Raw genomic sequence first — 22639 nt, 5'->3', positions numbered from 1 at the left:
GACATTGGAGGGGTACTCATCTTGCAAGATATTCCACTTCTGTCTTTAAAGTTTGGTTGAATACAGACATAAAAATGTACAAATACACCTCAACAAGTGTGATAAAGTGAAACCAAGTGTCTCTGATGCCCACCGAAGACACTTCCCCTTCAACAACCATCATTCAGATTCAGACAGGATACAGCACTGCTCATAATGCACCTGGGTGGTAGGTACACAAGACATATATATTCAATGTGAAACTGAACAACAGAATGAATCTAAATTATGGCAACAAAATAAAAAATAAAAAAAAAGTTGAATACAGTTAGACGTCACAACTGAATTAGGAAGCAACCACATCACCCAAGACACAATTATAAGTCTACATCATCTCAGTTCATTCACGATACTATGTTTGACGTGACAAGTTGAGTTGATTCATACTAGAAAGAAAAAAACTGGATGCAAGCACTGTATTTTTTGTGGTGGGTTTTTGAGCACTGCAGAGATGTAACAGGGCGTGTCATGACCTCCAAAAACATGGAATTTTTATTGTTAGATGTTACTTGTGTGTGTCAGAACTACAGAACAGAAGTACAGCAACTCCAGACACACAGAATGAAAAACACAAAAACCTCCCAGCTAATATTAATATAACATCTGTCTTAATACTATGTCCTTTTTCTTGATTCTTTCGTAAGGAACTGATGAGCAAAGGACAACTGATCATTTAATATAATATTCGCGTGGTGTAAGCATTCAAATAGGGAGAAAAACTGAGGCAACTGCTTGAAGGTGGAACAAACTGAAACAGCATCACACAGAAAAACATTTTGTAGGAGGAAAAGGTGAACAAATATTTATTAAGTAATTTGTTTATAACCTCTTATTTTATCACACACTGAAATTCTTGAGTTTACACACAGCCATACTTTACCATGTGCATGTTATTTTGGAACTCACTTTCTTGACACCCATGACTTCATTTGTAGTTTACCCTAAACCATGCAATGGCTTCTTGCCTGTCCTTCATAAATTTTGCCAGTAAGCTCTAAACTAAAAAACCTACTCCTGGTACACTGAGTCAGTCAGATTGTATCAAGAAATAAAGGTGTAAACAGACCGTTTCTGCATGGGAATAAGCCAAATATGCCTTCATATATGCATGTTATCGAGGGAAGAGAATAACAGACTACTGTTTTACAACAAAAAAAAGATGATTAAGTTTGTGTATACTGGTGTTTTTAATGTGTGAGCCCAGACTTGGCAAAGACCAGAAGCTCTCATTGGAACGAAGGTATAGTGTTACGAAGTACTTTTGCAATATAATTTGATTTTAAACATTGTCTGTGTTCTCGTAGGATAAACAGCCACTATTACCACCAAACAGGAAACGTTTAGCTCACAGAGCGCCGGAGTCGCCTGCTTTCCGTTCATGGTTACGAGAGCATCACTCAGTGCAGGATCAGCCGCAAGGCCACGTTGGACAGTGTTGGGCTGGAGTGGTGACAGGAGCCCAGGATGAAAAGTGGTAAAATACGATATGAGAGCGAAGTCCTACAGATTGGTCTATGTGAGCGCAGCAAGGACAGGTGGTGACTATACAACAGGAATACACACTCCTCTTCCAAAGGCCCGATGACAGGATCTAGCATGGGTGTATCTTGGGACACGCATACACATACAGTACATACATACATACATAATAGTCGAATCTCCAGACTAGGGCTCCAGATGTGTCTCTTTGTCACCCTCTGGTGGTTTTGTCCAGAACACATCTGGTATCACATTCTCCTTCACGCGCGCACACACACACATACAGGCTGCCATCGCACAAATCTCCACCTACACACACACACACACATATATGAACATACACACTCCTTGGCTCCCCCTGTGTCTGTATTCAGGCTTATCTGGTGTAGTAGACTCTGTAGTAAACACTCTTGGAGCGCCAGAGTGAATAGGAGTTGTCAAACTTGAGCAGGTAGACTCCGCGGCCGGGGTACTGGTGGCTGCCAGCGTACACCTCCTCATGACAGTCCCGCCGGTACACCGGCACAATCTCATCCACCTGGGGCTTCCCTGCCTCCTTCTTTGCCTTCTCTTCCTCACTGGGAGGATCACCTGTAGGCACAAGAACAATGCATCAGGTCGGGGAAGAAAGCAGGAGAAAAACATGACAATCACAGAGTGTCTCTCTCTCTCTCTCTTTTTTTTTTTAAAATAGCACATACAGAAGGCTCCTTTTAATAGCTTCACTATATTTATGTAATGCTATTATTAACCTTAATATTGTGTGCCGCAATCCTGAGCAAATGGAAAAACACAAATTATATTTTTTAGAAAAATTATCAAAATTTTGATAATAAAATTATCAATATTAATTTTGTGCTCAGTAATTTTTCATCACTAATCACTTCCCATAGCATGCTCAGGACTGAGGCTTAACTATAACACAATATAATACGGCCTAACCATGGGTATGGCTTACACCACTGAAAACCCCTTCAGGTATCAGTGTCTCTTACTTGTGAGGGTAAAATTTTGCACTGAGCTTGTATACTTTCAGATGGTTAGGTTTAAGACAAATTACGAGAACTCTCATGCAAAATACATGGTGCAACAGTAGAGCAAAAATAAACACAGCACTGCTACACCAGAAGACATTAAGAAGTGAAGTTCAGAAGGACTGGCATATCTCTATTGTGTACAGTTTATTTAACCAATAAAACCAAGCCAATTCTGCAGCACGATTATTACGTTATATCTTATCAACGTATTACCAGCATTCATATCTATTCACGCCACTGCTCTGGATTCCAATACAAAAGCACAAGCAGGACTTCCTCTGCTCCTGGGAGAACCAGTGGATGTTTAACTAAGGCGTAGGCAAGTTGTGAAAATGAGATAAGAATAAAATATTCTCTATAAAACTGGTTAGTTATTCATCTCGCGTAGGCAGATAAGTGAACCAACAAAAATAAATGAATACATGAACAGACATTCCTATTAAAAGCAACTGCTTTGCTTGGAAGAGTAAATAACCACCATGACTTTACATGTCATTAAATTAAATTGAATATTTGTATCAGACACACTGCAGGCCTATTTCACCCACACCTCACCTTCATCATCCTCATCCTCGTCACTGGACTCTGACACGTGCACACTGACTGAAGCAGAGGCAGCATCCGTCCACTCAAAGAAGACCCCAAAGCCGATGTCGTAATAGTCCGTGGCAAACTCCCAGAACAGGTAGGAGCCCTCCTCGTGGGTGGGTACACGCACTGTCACCACCTCGCCGCGCCCCACCGTGATCACGCTGTCGGCATCCTGCCGGATTTTCTCCTTGAAGTCCTTGATCTGTGGCCGTGTCCACATGGAGGGAGCAGCTATTACCGGTGGGGAGTCAGCTGTGGTCAAGGGACAAGAGACTTTTTACAAGCTATCCATCTACGCGTCCATCCATCTTTGCATTAAATCTTTTTTTGAGAGAGAGTAGCCAGCTACAGTGGATCAATTTGGCTCAGAATGTATATTTTGGAATAAAACTAAGGCCTTGTTCATTTCAGGTGTGTCTGCGCTTATTCTTCTGTAAGCAGAATGTGTGGTTGGATGATACCTTAACCGGCAGACAGACTATCATGTATCACTTGTTCTAGCTCTTCTCTTCCCTGCCCTCCAGGTCATGTCAACAAGGCCACAGCAAATTAGAATCAGGTTTCAAGTGTGGTATAAAGCATTGTTTGTTTGACAGAGACATTTCCCCTCCCTTCCCTCTAGCCGTTAGCTGCACAACAAGGAAAAAATGTAGATTCTTTCTAGATAAAGTCAACTCCAGGAAGTGTGTTTGTTGTTTTTTTTTCCTGTGAGAAAAACAAATATACAGCTCACCAACCTAATAAAGGTCCATTCTCTGAGACCTCCTCTGCCGGTTCGGGCTCTGGCTCCCGGTCCATGCTCTCCGAGTAGGAGTCTGACTGGCCTCCATTGACTGTAGGGGCTTCCTCGCCAGCAGGTGGTGAAGTTGCACACAACGGTCCCGCTGCTGAGACGGGGACAGGCTCACCACTGTTGAAGCTGCTAGATTCCAGCGTCCCCTGCGCCATCGAATCAGCCTGCTGCTGCTGCTTCTGTAAGGCCGCCTGGGATGAGAGGAGGACAACACTAATTCAAGACATTGAAAACCAAACTAAAGCCAAAAATGTTATGTTTCTGCAATGCTGTTGGAAGAACCATAGACATTGCACCATTATGACTGAAATTATTATGCTTAATCCTTCAATATTAACTACAAAGTCTAATAATAAACAATAAAATGAATCGATGAAAGTCTATCCGTCTGTTAGTAAATACATCTTACCTGTTGCTGCGCCAGCTGGACCTGGTAGAGCTGCTGCATGTACTGCTGGTAGTGTTGCTCCTGGAGCTGACGGATGAGGCCCAGCTGTTGCTCTGGGCTGTTGGGGTACTGCTGGGCAGCATACTGTTGGAACTGCACCGCCGTCTGGGCATTCAGCGCTGCCATTATCTGTTGTCTGGGAAAAATAACAGAGCAGTAAAGTTAGTGAGGACGGAAATACAGGAAATGGAGTGGAGACAATGGTGGACAATGGAAAACTGCAGTGCTTTAACACATAAAGAAGAGAAGAGTTGTAGTGAATAGGGAGTTTGTCCTCTTTGGACCAGGTCTCAGCAAAACACTGACCCTGGCGACTTGCCCTTCTTGACAATGAATCTCTTACAACTCCAGAGCTGAAAACACAATACCCCTGTAGATATCATTGTCAGGGGAGTGTGTTTATCATGTAGAAGTCATGCTGAAGTCAAATCAATATATTGCAAGCCCACACACATTACGCAAAAACACACACACAGTGACACAGACACACATACTTCTGCTGCTCGACCCGTAGCCTCTCCTCCTCTGCCTGTCTCCTTTCTTCTTCCTCTCTCCTCAGCCTTTCCTCCTCCTCAAGCCTCCGTCTCTCATCCTCCTGTCTTTGTCGCTCCCTCTCCTCCTCTTCCCTCCTCTGACGCTCCTCCTCCTCTTTCCTGGGAAAAAGCAAAGACATAAAGGATATTATAAATGATGCAAATGGCCGAATTCATTACACACCATAAGTAAATATATGTCCAATGATTCCATTGTCACTTCCCAGTTTTTCTAGCCGCATATAGGACAAACTGAACCTGAGTCTGTATTTAAACCCTGCAGCAGAGGGATCCCCCTCATGGGAACTGCAGCTGAACACCTTACCTTTTCCTCTCCTGCTCCTCCTTTTCTATCTTATGTGAGGTGACGTAGGGAGCAAAGAGGTTACAGCACTTGTTAAGCAGCTTGACAAACTCCACCATGGCCTCCTCCTTTTCCATGTTACCCAGGGAGGCCCACTCTTTCCTGCACACAGAGTGTGAATTAAGTAAATATTGACTTCTTTTTAGATTAAATGTTGTTTTACACTAACAAAACAGGTGAAATGTGTATTTGTACAATTTGTAACATCCATTTTTTCCCCTGGAACATAACAAAAAATCAATAACAACTAATATTTTTGATTAGAAATTTTTTTTTTTTTTACATTTAACTCTAAACAAAAAACTTGTAAAATTAGTGAACATTGGGTGTGGTGCAGTAAAACAGGCTTACTTCCTTTGAAAGATTTACTAAATTTTTAAATTCTTAAAACATAGTAAGAACCAAACCATCAAGAGTCAAATGGACTGTATCAACTGTTGGATACACAGCTAAAGTGCAGAAATGTCTACTATAGTTCAAAGGTCACATGCACAGAGAGGCACATACGGATGTCTTCTAGGGTTACCTGCGGTCGTTGCCTAGGACATCAAAGAAGCCGACCTCTGGTGAAGCATCGGGATTATAAGGCCCCAGTAACACCTGTTTGTGTAGAGCCACCAGTCGAAGCTTCTCCTCATAGGTGGGGTGGAAAGCTTTTCCATCTTTATCTGAGAGCAGCAATGTGGAAGTGATACATTTGTATTTATTTGGGGTCTTTTTTTCCTTCTGTGACAAGAACTTGTTAATACTACAATACAGCAACACTCTATATAGCTTAGATTTGTGAAAGCAATAACCTGTCAAGATCACGTTACAAATTTCGTTAAAGCTAAGGTGAGGCAAGAAGAGATTTATGTATACAAGCTAAACGACTAGACCAAACCCTAACTGGCTAAAAATCACAAAGCACTGATTACTATCCCACAAGGTGGCAACTGGGCCCAAACCTGTTCGCACAGTCATCAAAGGTATACTGCTCTAATTAAAAAAACCACAAGAGCCCAGTATTCAAAATGGCTTACACGTGTTGAGGATGTTTGCAAAGTAACCACTGACTATCTTAAATCACTTAAGGTGAGCCACAGAGGGCAGCAAGTATGGTACATTGATTTGATACATTTCTTCTAAGGCTGATGGGTTAGATCTGAAAGACTGGTACGGTCTGCTGGTGTGACTTACTATTTCTTGACGAACTTTACTTAGCGAGATAGACAGGAACTCAAATGATGCTTTCGTCTCGAAATTTAAAATTGATGGTATAGATGCTTATATATTGCAAATTATATTTTTCAAGGTGTCTTTTTGAGCACAGAATAGACAATGTGTAAGCGATGACACTGATGTCAATGATGTCCTAAAGGTGATGGTACTATCTCTGACTGTCCGATTAAAATGGTCTTCCGGTTTGAATGCACGCACGGCACAAATATAAGTAATTCACCTGCACGTTTTCTCGCGTTTCCTTTTGGAGTAGCAGCAGCATTGGACCGGTGTGAATATGAGGAGGCAGACGAGCTCTAAAAACAGGCTAGTGGTCATTCAACCAAGTGAACGCTGAAAACGTGGATTGAAGCAGCCCTGTGAGCTGGTTTTAAAGACACCGGCCTGAGACAACGGGGCCAGTTTTATCCACAGAATGAATTCCTTCAACTCAGCAGGAACTTGTCAGGGTGTAAATTATGAGAGAGCGATCTGTGTAAGCCACTGCCCAGCAGGCTCCCTTCAGTCGCGGCAGTGGCGGGGGCAGGGCGTGTTTAAACCTCCCAGACCAAAAAGGATAGTGAGCCACCGTTCAGTTTGGAGAGTCTTACGTTATTACTCTTACCATTAGCTTGTTCGTGGAGCAGTCGTATGACAAGTCGGGTTACTCTGCCGAAACCAAAAGAAACGCACGCAGAAGGGAGGCAACATCAAGCAAACAGCAGGTCGAAAATGTTCTCAGGCCACCCACAGACACAAACCGACTACTTGGGAGTGCCGTGCCTGTTTTCCCCCTTTAACAACCAGCTAAGAGCTTGTTAGCCACTCGTCCGCTATGTAGCTAATGTAACGTTGCGACTCACAGCAACAGCAGCAGCCCCGGCGGTGACAGCTAGCAGCTAACGTTAGCAACCTGCTAACCTCAGCCAGCGAGTGGCTGGTTTCACGATTTAACTGTCGGTTTCAATGCCGGCCGTTTTTCCGCGATAAAACTGCGGGATTATAACAAATATAAAAATACCTTTGAAAAATTTAAGAGCCATTCCGTACAGCTCTTGCAGAGGAAAGCCCCATTTCCTCTCTATCGCAGATTTGGCAGTCTCTCCATCTTCGCCCCCAGCGGCTCCCGGCGTATCGCTCTCCGGTTCCGCGGGTTCGGGTTCCGGCTCCTCGACCTGGCCCTGCTCGCCCTCCGGGTCGGGACTGAGGGTAAGGCCATCGATGGAAACTTCGAGCCGGCTGGAAGTAGCACTGTCGAGGTCGCCGCTCTGAACCTCTGTCGCCATCATGTAGACTGTCAGCTGAAGCGGCCACGTACCTACTTCCGTTTAGACTTGGCGGAAGTTCCGGGAGAATTTTTTTTTTCCGATGTAAATAATGACGCCGCTCCAACTGATTAGAAAAAATAGTTGCATTTTTTTTGTTTTGTTGTTGTTTTGTTTTGTTTTGTTTTTTTACACATGGGACTGTTATAAAATTGAATCTTTTTCATATTTGTTTGTGTTTCGAGAACAACACGATATATACAATAATTTCAATTGTAATTATATGGGTTTTTTTTTACTCGTGAAATAGTTTTTAATGATAAAATGTTACATCGCTACTATTTGTAAAAGTAATAGTAGTCATTTTATTTGGTTGTCATGTTAGACCCCTGGCCATCTTCATATATACATATGTCATGTCTTCAGATTTGACTTCCTATGTTCTTTTGACTGATGAAGAACTGACACTCACTTTTGTTTGTACCTGCAATGATAATGGGTTTTTCTACACTAAAAAATTGTTTAAAATAAAATACAGATGTCACAGAAGCAATCATTTTAGTGTTTGATATGATCACAAAAACATTAGCAAAAAGATGAATAAAGACATTTAGACACAATAACAAGCGTCTTAATTTTGTTACAGGCAATCGGACAACAAAAATGTTTTTTAAAAAATCCCACTGTCTTCTAAATAAACATAAGCTACACAAAACATAAAATACATAAAACAGGTAACAATTAAAAAGGTGAATCTATTTTAAAGATTTTGTATTAATACTATCATAATGGTAATAGAGAAATTATTATATTTTTTCTTTAAAACTTATCTTGGCTGCAATTAAGCCTCTCAGTGGAGTGGATGGGGATGGATGGATTTCTGTTTATCTCTACTGGTAAGTATGAATGAGATTTTTACGGCCAATTCCAATATTGAAAAGTTCAAAAGATATGATAGCAATAGATCAGCTGCCAGTCATTTTTTTGATAAACACAAAAAATAGGGATAAAATGTTACATTGCTATTATATTATATAAATATTATTTAGTTATTAAAGAACTGAGACCAAGATATTTTACAGCTGAAAAATAAACTTGTCAGTGCTTTGTGGTCGACAAACTATGTAATGGAGACACGTTTTCTAAATGACCTCAAACATACCTTTTTCATTTCTGTACTGACATTTCTTGCGACACTGATGGCAGTTTATCTGCCAAAAGCTAATATCGGCCTGGACAATTGATCAGTCCAACTCTAATATGAATACACTTTATTGCAATAGCAGTCATGATGTACACAATAACAACAACCATTACACTCAGCTACTGCTTGTGATAAGATTTATTTGCCTTTACACTGAGCACACATTTCTATTAGGAAACAATAAATGTACTATATCTTGCTGAAAACATCCCTCAAATACACAAAGACTGAACTCATAACAAAGGCACATAAGACAGCTGACATTTTAACATATCCCTGCAAACTTGGGAGGATGATTTACCTGTCTGTCTGCAGGTTAAATGTATAGTGATCAGATCATACAGTTAAATAGTGGTCAGTCTTTAAAGGTGTGAATATGCTTTTGTTTGTGTCTAAAGAGGTAGCTGCCTACTGGAAATGGTCAGTAGAAAATCCCAAAGTGTTTTTACTATTTGATGTGTAAAAGTGCACTCTGTTAACTACAGTATATCAGCTTTGATCAACTTAGAATCGCTTTCTTTTAATCCAATTAAAATGTCAAATGCTATCACAGGCTGCCAAACTGAAAATTATGTCTGCATACAAACAACAAAGGTAGAAGCACATTATAGTTTTCCTGCACTTTCAGTGCTGAGTTCATGTTTTTCATTAGGAGTGCTTTGTGGCCACAGATGAAGAGCACACTGTCTAGTTCATGATCTGCTGGTAGATCTCAGAAAATCTGTCACTGACCATTACAAAAGATCAGGAACTTCAACAGCCTGATTTTAGCATAGCAATCTGCTCTGTACACACAGGCAATACCCAATTAGGGTCCTCAGACAAAGCAGCTTGTGAACTGTGAATGCCTTTGCCAACAACCACATCCTACCTGAACAATGCTGATCAGATAACAGATCGATAACTGCTGTTTTGGACGTGAAATGACACAATGACTATCAAGTCATTTTAACTCAGAGATCACTAGAACCACTGTTCTATCCCTACAGTTCTGGCTAAATGCTGGCTAAGACTCATTTAACAAAAATGCAATATCCTCCCCAATGACTTAATCCAGCAAGAGCTGTATCCAATAAATCCTCTGAGTTGGGATGCAGTAAAGAGTCTGGCAGTCATATGTTTTCAGTTTATATTGCCGTAATCATGTCAACCCACACCCAAAAGCAGTTATATATGAGGCACACAGTTTGATGTATTATTTCTCGAGTATGTGCAAAAATAACTCAAGAAAATCATCTTGGATTATTATTAAAAGGGCCTGTGACCGTGAAAGCTAATTCCTGCAAAGCTTGCCCAAATATGTGGGTGCAAATGAGTCTGTCTGTGATGCTATCTGACCTCTTGACTTGTGCCCCCTCTGAACCACATGAAGGTGAGCCATTCAATGAAAAGTACAAGTACCGCTCCTGTGCGCTTTTTCAACTGAGGTTTGTGTATTGAGATTAACTGTGTTGCCACCGAAGGGGGACGGGAAGCATCATTTCCTATAAAACTGTGGATCAGTGTTGAGGGGCAAGCCTCAGAAGATTTACACCGTTACAAAACATAATCTATATTCTTTGACATGTAAGCCTAAAGGAAAAAATAATTACAACCATTTAAGATATCAGTCTATATTTCAGAATACAAGAACACCTGAATACTTTTTGAATTCCGTATCTGTTTCATGTGACAAACATTGATTTATTTAGAGTCTTCCTGCTTTACTAATATATATATATATATATATATATATATATACATATATACACTCTACCACATATATTTCACTATGTATGTATGCATGAAACTGGCCACATAATTTGTAGCTCAGTGGAATGGCTCCAGTTGTTGAAATAAATGGAAATATGTTTACATTTTTTCTGTTAATGCAAAAAAATCTTAAATTTGACTGAGAATATTTATATATATATATATATATTGCAGAATATTTTAACTGCAGCCGTTGTGAGCCTCTAACCCGCTGAGGAAATGGCAGTTTCCGACTGCCCCCGCTTTGAAGGCTACAGGTCCATTATTGCTTCATCCATTCCAAAGCGGATAAATGTTTTCTCTGCCGATGTGTATTGAGCATGCAGATTCCATTAAAAACCCTTTAAAGAGACCCGCGGCCGCTCCACCGCCCCAGGTGTGATGCCTTCACACCTCCGCCGGGCTACAGACGTCTGAAGTGGCTGCTCGGCCGCAGCAGTGCCAGCCGGGGCCGATGGCTTCCCCATTCACACGTCCAGTCAGCAGCACCTTTGATCACGGAGGGGATTTAACCCCAGCGAGGGCCCAGGTCTCCAGCTCGGTCAGTCACCTGGAGATAAGACGTGGGAGATCATGTCTGCGGTTCACGGGAATATGCGCGTCGGGGATCTGAATCATTTCCAGATGTATCACGAAGGGCCTCTGCAGATGAACAGCATGGTGAACTCAGGTTGGTGGCTATCATTTTCATTGCTTTCACCTTCTCCGACACCGCAGGAATATACCTAGCTTTTGTAACCAAGTGGCCACAGGGAGAGAGTGCGAGCATTCTGTGCGTAATTTACGCACAGAATTTACGCGTAATTTACGCACAGAATCGGCAACAATTCCAGCACCGTTTCTCTCCCCTACTTACTTTAATAACTAAACGGATTGAATGTTTGTTTTTCAGATTATGGAGCCTCAGATGTGACAAACTACTTCAACTCTTCAAACCCCGCACCGAGGGCGGATAAATGCGTGGCCATACTGACGCACAGGAGAAAGAGGACCAACTTCACCCAGCAGCAAATCGAGGTGCTGGAGAAGGTTTACTCAGACACCAAATACCCCGACATCTACCTACGAGAGAGATTAGAGGCCCTGACGGGGCTACCGGAGTCCAGAATTCAGGTAGTGTCCGATCCAAGTGCCTCCTTTTGATTGAACGATGTTTCAGTGGCAAAGAAGGCTTGAGCATGAAGGGTCACTTAAAATCTCCGAGGAAATGCTTTGCAATAACCGTATGTGGTGTCAGATTTGTGGAATTGAAAAAATGCGACCAAATGGGTGCAACTGTCCTAATGTTTTTGCACCCCCACTGCCAAAATTCCAGGTGTGGTTTCAGAACAGAAGGGCCAAGTCTCGTCGCCAGGTGGGCTCATCGGTGCCCATGAAGGTCGCCAATCCACCAGCGGCTGGGCCCTTCAGCCAACTCCAGAGCAGGATGGGCCCCGAGAAAGGTAACCATTAGTCATGCTAAGACTCTTCATTTTGAGTCAGTTTTTTCACTCTAGCATCAAGTGTGCCTTTTCAGTTGTAGTCCCCCCCCAAAGTTCATTTTACTCCTCCCATTGAAGTCACCATGGTAATTTGTTACTGAGATATACTTAATGTATTTTATACTTTATATTTTAGTTTATATTCACCCAAGTTTTCATGATAGGTTCCTTGGAAACCTACCACATGGTCTCCAGTGTGACCTTTTAAAATATTTATTACATTTCAGAACCAACTTCTTCATTCTCTTTTTGTTTTGTCTTTCAGTGTACGACAACAATCACGGTGCAGAGGCACACAGGATTGGCGGTTTCGGATTGGAGGACAGTTTCAGGCCTACAATGCACCAAAACGCTGAGGACCCACACCGAACCAGTCTACCCCCCAAACACAGCAGCTACGAACACACATCCGTCTCCTGCATCTACGAGAAGGAGGGAACCAGAGTGAAGCCCGAGCAGATGCAGCGACATGAGCTGAGTGTTAACGTGCCGTGCTGTAACGTCCATCTGTATCCCAAGGAGAACGAGCATCACCCCAAGATCGAAGCCGACATGACAGGGAACCAGGGTCCAAAAGTCCTGGTGGAATATGACAATTTCCCACCCAACAAAACCATTGGACCAGAGATGAAGGTTGTGATCCCTCCCATCCCGACGCAGAATAACTTCAACAGGTCGTCACCAAAGGATAATGGATGCCCAATCCGGTATTCACAAGTTAGGGCCGCAGGGGACAGGTTCAGCCACTTTTCCCCAATCCACGCCACTGAGGCACAGGACTTCACCGATTCAGACTCGGACTGGGAAAACGAGGCGATGGCTGGCTTTGGTGGCTTTATGTGATCTATTCTAAGAGCTTACATTAAGAAACCTACTTGTATCATAAGAGGCAGTATACAGTTGTGTGTTTGCATAAAAGGAAAAGTTGTATTTATTGGAAAATAGTAATAAAACTGTTGATTGTAAAAAAACGAAAGCAAAAACAAAAACTTTGGATTTGTTTCATCTGTTAATAAAGACTTAAAATGACCAAATACTCTTTTTCAATATTATGTTTAATATAAAAAGACAGGAACATTTATATACAATTGCCCCGAGGCACTCTCATATACAACTTTACAAAACTGAAAAAGGAGATTCTCTAGGAAAAAACTGTTGACTTGAATTTTCAGGGTTACATCTGTGATGCAGGCTTAGTGTGGGGTTTGCAGCAACAGCCATGCCACATGTGGAAATGCTAAGATCATCTTAGGGAGTAAAAGGCATCAAAACCCCAGAGTTCTCCTTTATAAAAATACCAAAATCTCTTTTCAGTGCACACAAAATTACAAAAGTCATTTCTGAATACACAGCAGAAATGTTGACGATAGTCCTAATAATCAGAGATATTGTACAATTATCTACAATAAACAATTTTATAAAACATTCTTTAGCCTCCCCTGTGCTTACCATCAGTGGAGCAACAGAACACAACACTTACAGGGGGAAACTTTAGAGATAGCAAAATATTGTTTCATAACCATACACACCTACTCAAAAATAAATAAATATGAACTATAAAAACTGTAAGAATCGATGTTTGGCACATGAAACCAATAAATAACCATTGTGAGTTTGGAGAAGTGGATTTGTGTCAACAGAATAGTGAAAGACTCTTTCAGGTTTGTGTTCAATTGGGTGCACAAACATTTTCATACAATAAAATGGGTGGATAAAATATCTATGACATCCTCCTTGCCTTCAGCATAAAGCTTCAGGAACCTGGGCAGAGTCGATCCACTGCGACATCCAAATTCAGATTGTGTAGAGGTGGTCCACAGCATCCACGCAGGCTTTTGTTCAGTCTATTGACAGTTCAGGTGAAAGCACCATCTCAAAAGACAGAATTAATGTACCACACTTTTGTGCATGTGCATGCACCTGGTGTGTGGTGAGGATGATGGAGGTACTCAGACTGCATTCGTGTTGTTGGCAGCAAATGCGTGCAGATTGCCCAGCTGACTAAGGCCACTCTGGATGTGTGCCACGTGGATCTCAACATTATTCTGGAAGCAACTGGAAAGACAAGAGAGACCATAATATAAGTAATGATTAGCAGTGAACCCAATTTACTTATTCTTTTTCTTCTTTTCCTTACGCACCAAAAAAGAAAATTTACCTTTTCTTGTGCAGGTAATTTAAAGAAAATACAAAACTATGGGCCATCCCATCTAGGGCCACACAATTAATTGTTTTTGAATCTCGATCTTGATTGACACCACTCTTCAATCCCCCTTTTACATGACAAAAATTCTGCCCTGTTTACATTAGCAGCGAGATCCGCTGCATCAACCCAAGCGCTCCCTTTTCTCCCTAAGCCATTACAACGAATGACAGAAGTGTGTTTCGCCGCTTGATGATGTGTACACAGGAAGACGGGGAAGATTTAAAAACAAATCTAATGTGTGTGTGTGTCACAGTGAAATAAAAAACAAAAGGAGTCCGATAGATTATGATACTCCGCTGCTGTGTGCAACTTCAAGTTTTACTTTCAGTATTGGTTTGCTGCAGTATGTGTAGCCTGGGGGAGGATTAAATAAACATGCCTTCGTTCCTGTTGGAACCCCCAAATGGCTGATTTATTAAGACAGTTTGCTACCGCAAAAGGATCATGATCGATCATGATTACAATGTCCTCGGTCTGCACTGTCATGTTAGATCATACAGTACAGTATATGTTTTGTTTAAATTTTTCATTTACATTGTGAGATGCAGGTACCCTGGCTGTGCAAAGTTGACGAGTCTCACATTTCAGTAATGATCGTATTGTTTTTCCATTTTCCTACAGAAAATATGTAATGCAGTTACAATAAAAAAGAGAATACATTGCTCAAGAATTGTGATCTTAATTCTGATTTTTTTTTAAAAATTGTAATTCACATTTTACCAATAACCGTGCAGCTATAATTCCATCCATTAGAGTTTACAGCTGTGTAGACAGAAACACTGTAGGGTCATTTACCTGAGGTTGGAGGGATCAATTGATGCCTTAATATCATTAAGGGAGTCTGTTAGAGATTTGAACTCAAATGAATTCAGGTCTCCTCCATCTGCCAGACACTGAAACAAGACGGAAGCTTAGTTAAATAACGGGTAATCAAAGTGTCACTGTGTAATAAAGAATTTCTTTAATTTTTCATATGAAGATGTTCCAAAATTGATTGTTTTCATCACAGAAATAAACTTCAACCAGAATGAAACTCATTGAGCATGTCCAGAGTCATTCTGACAAATTTATGAGCAGGAAGAAAAGCAGAGTGTCTATATGTCCTCTACCTTGATCTGTAGGAGCAGAGCAGTGAGGCGGGAGATGAGGTGTGTGAGGCTGGGGTTTGTCACACTCTGCTGTCCATCCTTCAAGGAATTGCTCAGCTGCACCATCTGCTGGGCCTCTTCTTCACAACGCCGACGCAGCTCTGTGGGATGGTCAGCTGGAACCATGCCCTGATCTGGAGCAAGCTGGAAGAGACGCACATTGTTGATTCACATTTGAACAAGGCTCTGTTAGTTATTTTTTTCAGATGGTCAAGACTGAACAGGGCATGGAATATCACAGTTAGGCATACTTCCCAGTACTTAGCTTCAGGGGCAATATTTAGTGATGGGACTGAAGTGTATCTACTGACTTACCTCACAGCAAAACTGCTGAACTTCATGTAGCACCTTGTTGAGGTCTTTGTTTAGCTGCTCCAGCTCAAGCACTGTGGTAGCATATCGCTTCTGGAAGTCTAGGTCAATAGGCATCGAGTAGGACTTCTGAACACAAAAAACACAAACATAGTTCACGTAGGCCTGAAGCATGCATCACAGAAACGTTTAATGTGTTGAAGACACGTTTTTTTTTTTTTTTTTTAAATTCATGAGTGTACCAGTTTCTCTGCCTCCGTGTTCATTTCTTTCAAGTGCTTGATGTGCTCTTTCTTGATCATGAGGATTTTGGACAGCCTTGTCTAATCATGAAAAAATAAGACAGAGTTTGTTAGAACAGTGTTAAAAAGTTTTAGGATGCCACCTTTTAGTTCTCCATTTGACAGTATTCACCACTTGGACAAGGAACTTGACAGGAAATCCCCCCAGAGTATCTCCCTCAGCACCGGGCAGTTTGTTCCTCCATGGTGACTGGTTGATAAGAGGGTCATTGTCCTGTTATTTAAAAAAAAAAAATGCAAAATTGAGTCATTCATCTTCATTGGTAATCTAGAGGACAAGATTTGCAATATTTCTGAAGACTCGGTCTGTAGTTGCAGTATGGTGTGCAATTTTTGTTGGAAATGTTTAAGTTATTCAATTCAATCTTTTTTTTCTGTGATGACTTTATTGTAGATAACACTCCCTGATCTGTCCTGCTCTGAATATACTTTTACATGCATACATTTACAGCCGTCTTGGACTACATAACAAACCTTCAGAATAATTGGCTACCTCCCCAAGTAGCTGTTGCAGTCAGTAAATCTTCTCACAGCCAAAGCAGATTTAAACCAACACCAAGAATCATTTACAACTGCGAGACCTGGTCAGGCTTTTATGGGGGCAAGTGTGAAGGAACAGCACAAATAAATCATTTGTCATTAGATGTAGGTTCCATATTACCATAAGGACAGGAGTAGTAGCGGACGGGTAGGGCCCTCTAGGTGGAGTCATGAGGTTTTGCATGTAGCGTGTTGTCCGGTGTTTCTGGGCAAAGGCTGAAATTGGCATTGTCTCATTGGGTTCATTGCTCTGGAAAAAACAATCATCAATTTTTAATTACAGTGCATTGTAATTCTTATGAGTGGAAAAATAAAGGCTGAAAAACTAAAGTTGTCGCATGTATAACCTCAAACACTCAGTGGAGCTGTTATCTTACAAAGCCAACAGGCAAAAAAGCAGATCTTACCAGGACTTCATAGTCAGGCACGGTGTGTGTTCCCAGGCCACTACGGTCAAAAGTGACACGATAGGTGGCAGCACTGGTGTCTACTGCATCAATCTGACCTGTGAACAACCCATCATGGACACCTCGGAGTCGAGCTGTTGAACGAAAAACTGAATTAGTACGGGTAATATCTATTGATTCATGTGGGACATCCTTAGTTGCACTATCAGGTTTGGATTTCCATATCAGCCAATCTGCGCATAACGCTTTAGTCATTGTAATTAGGGTTTCGGTTTTTCACTCTTAACGGTTCACTTCTTTGGTCATTAAATAGTCATAAAAATATTTGGTTGCTTGAAATTTTTGTGAGCACTACAATGATAATTACCACCTGACATTTTTAAGGTTTGCCTGGCTGTTGTAATTTCTGAAAGTGACACTTCTACATTTCAGGCATCTTACCAGTGACTTTGGTTCCTATAATGAGAGGCAGGGGGATCTCATCCGGAAGGTCTTTGCAGTTCGACACATCAGACAGTTTTCTTTGCTGCAGCAGGCGCATCTTCTGCCTCTTCTGTCTCAGTGCTGTTCGCTCTTCAGCAAAAAATGCTGACGAACACCTGCACGTGTTAGAAAAGCATAGTGCTTTAACACAATTTCTCTTTACAGATTAAGTCTTTGAGGAAACAGTGTTATGGAAAATACAATTTCAAATACTTGAAATATCAGAGAAAAATGGGAAAAAAAAAAAACAATTAGTGAAAATGGTGTGTAGAGGCATCAAGTGTAAAGGCTGCAGCATACCGCCGAGGTTTCCCCATCAGTCTTCTGATTGTTCCCCACTCAACTCTTGTCAGCTTTCTTGTTTTCAGGTTGGGGAAAGACTCCTTGAGACACAGGCAGAATTCATTGTCACCCTCAAAAAGAGGTCTGGAAGAAAGGATAAAAGTGAGTGAAGTGAGAGAAATTTATCCACCAAACTTTTAGCATAAAATTATCCAATTACAGCTAATCAAAAAGTTTATTTGGCTTCTGGGAGTCTAGGTCTATTTTTATAACATAACAATATTAAAGTTAAAATGACTCTGAGTCACGTTAACAATGTTAATAATTAGTATAATTTAAAAGTACATGTGACTGGGGATTTCTTCATTATGAATTTAACACTTCCTTTATAGAGAGAAGATAAATTGTATGATGTATCAGCTTTGAATTGAGCTCTTGGCACTAACTCTGCACCCGACATAGGGACAAGCCGAACTCAGACCAATTATATACATGTCTCCTTAAGGTGAAAGTGAGACTTTACCTGTCAATATTGGAATAGAACCACTCATAGATGCACCATTTGTGAGCTTTGGGTAGCTTTAGGAGGTTTCTTAATCTCAGTCCTATTTTCTGGGATGCCTTTTTATCTGGCGTCACCACATTAGAAAACTTCTGGAAAGAAAAACATTAAAAAAAACAGTCATTTCATATACAGGTGCATATGCAGCTTTGTACAAGCAAATTACTGGAAGATTTAAGGTAAAAATACAGAACATGGCATGCTAAGGGTTGGCTTCGCATCACACTAATTTTCAATATCAAGCCAAAAATGTTGCGAGGTGTCTGGAAGTTTCAGCACATTCAGTGTTTCCTTACCCTTATTGTACAGCATGAAATAGAAATGCTGACCGAGGTTAAGGGCAGCCATTAACCACAATCTCCTTGTTAATAAACAAACTTGTCAACACCATAATATAGACACTTTAGTGCATTTTTGGAATTGCTATAATTTTAAAAAGTTGCAAAGGAATGATAGTAAAAGATAGCCATAGTTAGTTGGATAGACAAAGAGAACTTACTTCTATAGGGCATATAAGCTAGACATTACAGCTGTGCTATACCTCAAAAAACAGAATTTGCCTTTGAGAAAACAGTGGCAAAATTGACTGTATTGTGTTGAATGACTGAATCAAAAATGTAAATAAATGGCCAATATAAGCAATCACTGCCTCCCTCGTTTGTAAAAAAAACGTACAGCTGTAGCACATGTAGACTCAGTGGCAAGTTCACCTCCACTGTTGAATACCCCCTTGAAAAACTTAAACAAGCACCATGGAATAATGTTACGGTGTCTGCCAACCACTTTCCACACCATCCTCAAAAGCAATGTGAGAGTGGGAGAGCACACATTATTACCTCTTTTACTATGAATCACTCTCATGGTGTGTAGGATTTACCTGTGGAGTGGTGGTGACCCTCTGGCTTCTCCGAGGGGATCGGGAGGGGAGACGCTGCTGTGGCTGCTCATCTTCCTCCCGAAAAAAGCGGCTTCTCTTCGAGCTCCGTGTGGGCTGGAAGGAAAAATGCAGATAGGGGTTTTATGAATAGAGCCAATAATGCTGCAAAAATAAAATTATTTTGATACCAGGCACAAATATTTGTCTGCACTAATCTTATGTAACTTCAAAAAACTAGATTTAATGTGCAATAGAAGAGAAAAAGAAGCAGCATTAGCTGCAGAAAATACAGCTTAATCCATGCAATTCTGCAGATAAACACCAGATTTAGGCAATAAGAATCAAGAATACTCAGTATGTATTCAAGCAAATACGTGCAAACAATGTTGGGGTTTTTTTTTTTTTTTTTTGGTTCAGGAATAGTTGTTATCAAATTCAGATTTTGTCTGCACTTCTGACAAAAAAATAACTCTCTGGTGAAGTTAACATCACACCGCCACATATTACTCTGGGTTGACTAGGTTTTAGCTTTTACTACAGTACCTCCTAAAGTGTGGGACAACTGTTTCCAAAATAGTCCCAAACTATGCCACTGACATTCAGAAATACTGCCCAACACTTTATTTTGGTGCAACATGGAGTACAAAAACACAGACTTGCACTAGACCAGGTACAGACCAGGTGGAAATGCATATTCCATCCAAATCCGCATTTTACCCTGGTGTGGAAAAAACTTAACAAAGCACTAAATCCTACTATTTAGCTGGAAAAGACAACTGCAAAGAAAACACTTAACTGCAGCTGATAAGGTCATCGATGGACAGTCACCATAGAATCAACAACACTTCCATATCAAACAAAAACCCCTTAATTACCAAGTAACAGACAATGCCATTCAATTTGTGTGAATCGGAGTTTTTCTGTTTGTGTCGTACTTTACTGCATCATTGTAACTAAATTTTAATTTAATGGTTTAAGCTTAGCATTGATAGAACAGTATATAGCAGAAGCTCCCCTATTGCTTTCTCTTCACAAGTTTAAAACTGACAAACTAAGATTATGTCTCTTACCGTGTCCATTGTGAGGGAGGAATGTCGTCCCCTGGTGTTGTGAGCTCTTGGGAAGCTGTTCTTTTCATTCAGAGTGTTGGACAAACTACCCTCTGTATGAAAACCAATGCGTTTATTCAAAATAATGTAAGGACACCAGACAAAAGACCCCAGTGAGACCTACTTGCTATCAATTGTCAGACTAAAAACTATTCTCAAATCACAAAAGATGTAAATCAATTTTCCACTTACAAATGGAACTGAAATAGATAATTTTCTCACAAGTCTTAACTCACAAACAGTTATCTTTGCAGATATAGGGATAAAACTGCAATGGAAGCAATTATTGGAACACATTTATTTCCACTGTACCCAGGACTGCATAATGTTCGGGTAGCGTGGGTGGTTACTGTAAGCTTGCCGTTATGGCAAGTCATACAGAAGCCTAATCCAATGACGGGACATAAGACCTGACCACATTTAAACAGCAGACCTATAGCATATGTCAGCCAGCACACATACAGACAAGATAAAATCCAAATCATCTTCATTAAAAAGCATTTTCGGCCCACAAGGAATTACACTGCAGTTTCCAGTAGCTCCCAGTGTACTTAAACACAGTGCCAAGCAAAAATATAGAGAATGACAGATACAGAAACTGCCCACATACCTTTTAGACTGACAAGTGCCTCTGCTGAAGAGCCTGAGGAAGAGGAAAAATTAGGCTACATCAATCTACAGTATCACACTTAAACAGCATTAGAAAACACTAAGTTGTCAGTTTATAAGGCACATCTCACTATAACTAATGCAGTCTAATACAACAGTCCTGCATTAAATCCTACCTTCATATACATTTATAATCTTCAGTTTTTGTTGAAACTGCTGAAGAGGTGTTCATTCAACTTTGTGATCATTTTGGAGTACGTAGTCTGTGTGGTGCTGTTGAACTGTATTGCAGTATCTGTTGTTTAGCCTACTATGATTGATTTGAATGGGGTGGACAAAATAATAGGAACACCAGTCAACATAATTATATGTATTAAACTGCATTAGTTTTAGCTAGATGTTCTTGATAAAATGACAACTAAGCATATTACACTAACTATATAATGCTGTAAACATTCTACTTATCATGTCACTGTGATGAGAAAGATAATTAGGCCATGCACTATAGTTTTAAGGTAATATGATACGTTTATTTTAGAGATCAAATAAAACGTCTGTAAATTGCTGACGTCTACGAGACTGTCCTATAATCACTGACAGCAGCCAGCTGGGTGAAACTGAAGTTAGATAATAGTGAACGCTAGCGCAGTCAGTTAGGCCTTTACCCCCAGTTTGAGCTGTCAAGCACGGGTATAACATCAGCTGGCTAGATCATATCAAATAAATGAGCTGAACAAGCTAGCGTTTCACTGTGTTACAATCCGGGCATAATATTCATCTACATTAACTACGTTCAAATCGACTAAGATGACTATTTCAGGTGTAAACTAGCCAAATAACCGGGCTAGTTTCCATTCACCAGCTTGTCAAAATGAAACACAACGCGTTACAATGTAACATTAACCAGCGCTAACTACCGTTAAATATAAGGAAGGTGTCATGAAAGACTAAAAAACTATAGCAAGAAAAGCAGGTAGCTAGTAGCTAGCGTGTGCACTCTGTAAAAAGATACGTTATAGCAGTACTTTTGTTATTTCTGCGTACGATGTTGGGTTAGCAGACGTTAGCTCGTAGCTAAGCTAACGTTATTTGTTTACCCACTTGGGCTAAAGTAACTTGCTCAACTCCTACATTAGCTATGGTTAGCCTCTCCTGCTAACAACCGTTAGCTGACCTGGACAGACCGGTATCTCTTTGTGTCTAAAAATGACTTTACGAACTCTACCCAAAACTTGCGATATTCATTATATGGACAGCGATACCTGCTTGTCTCCAAATGTGTATTTTATCACCACGAGACTGTTTTGTGTTTACACTGCAAAACTCCTTGAATATGTGTTGTTACTCACTCTCGTCTAACAGCTGGTCCATCTCCGCCATCTTGAACTAGCCGCGCCGCTTTTTCAAAGACCTTGTCAAAATGCATTCTGGGTCGGGACGCTGTCTGGAGGGCGATTTGAGAAATAAAAATCCAATAATTTACCAAACCTATGGTTGGAGGATGACTTTGTATTATATATTCATACACAAAGTCATATTCACTTCATATAAATGCAGCAAATGTTACGGGAAATGCTTGGAAAACAGTTTCATATCAAAACCTGGACTCAGAAGGG

At 40.7% G+C, this 22639-nt stretch overlaps 3 protein-coding genes across 3 annotated transcripts; 1 reads left to right on the top strand and 2 right to left on the bottom strand.

The window, feature by feature from the left end:
• Positions 1-505: 505 nt before the first annotated feature.
• On the bottom strand, positions 506-7811 carry acbd3 (acyl-Coenzyme A binding domain containing 3). Its single transcript, XM_040125793.1, has 8 exons — positions 7506-7811; positions 5811-5952; positions 5246-5386; positions 4882-5040; positions 4349-4523; positions 3884-4130; positions 3111-3398; positions 506-2109 (listed from the first exon to the last, which is right to left on the bottom strand). The coding sequence occupies exons 1-8, from the start codon at positions 7771-7773 to the stop codon at positions 1895-1897; spliced, it is 1635 nt and encodes a 544-aa protein (XP_039981727.1). The 5' UTR covers positions 7774-7811; the 3' UTR covers positions 506-1894.
• A 3322-nt stretch (positions 7812-11133) lies between these two features.
• On the top strand, positions 11134-13171 carry mixl1 (Mix paired-like homeobox). Its single transcript, XM_040125709.1, has 4 exons — positions 11134-11375; positions 11598-11818; positions 12021-12147; positions 12452-13171. Exons 1-4 carry the CDS (start codon positions 11279-11281, stop codon positions 13027-13029), a joined length of 1023 nt encoding a protein of 340 aa, XP_039981643.1. The 5' UTR covers positions 11134-11278; the 3' UTR covers positions 13030-13171.
• An 88-nt stretch (positions 13172-13259) lies between these two features.
• Positions 13260-22448, bottom strand: lin9 (lin-9 DREAM MuvB core complex component). Its single transcript, XM_040126226.1, has 15 exons — positions 22373-22448; positions 21025-21057; positions 20376-20467; positions 19306-19419; positions 18390-18520; positions 17885-18010; positions 17543-17700; positions 17102-17235; positions 16816-16944; positions 16267-16368; positions 16095-16175; positions 15856-15981; positions 15502-15684; positions 15188-15285; positions 13260-14241 (listed from the first exon to the last, which is right to left on the bottom strand). The coding sequence occupies exons 1-15, from the start codon at positions 22401-22403 to the stop codon at positions 14136-14138; spliced, it is 1644 nt and encodes a 547-aa protein (XP_039982160.1). The 5' UTR covers positions 22404-22448; the 3' UTR covers positions 13260-14135.
• Between the last annotated feature and the right edge of the window lie 191 nt (positions 22449-22639).

This window comes from Xiphias gladius, chromosome 4 (genome assembly GCF_016859285.1).
Source record: "Xiphias gladius isolate SHS-SW01 ecotype Sanya breed wild chromosome 4, ASM1685928v1, whole genome shotgun sequence".
Lineage (NCBI taxonomy): Eukaryota > Metazoa > Chordata > Actinopteri > Istiophoriformes > Xiphiidae > Xiphias > Xiphias gladius.
Note: the sequence above shows the minus strand (reverse complement) of the source record. Positions and strands in the feature narration are given on the sequence as shown.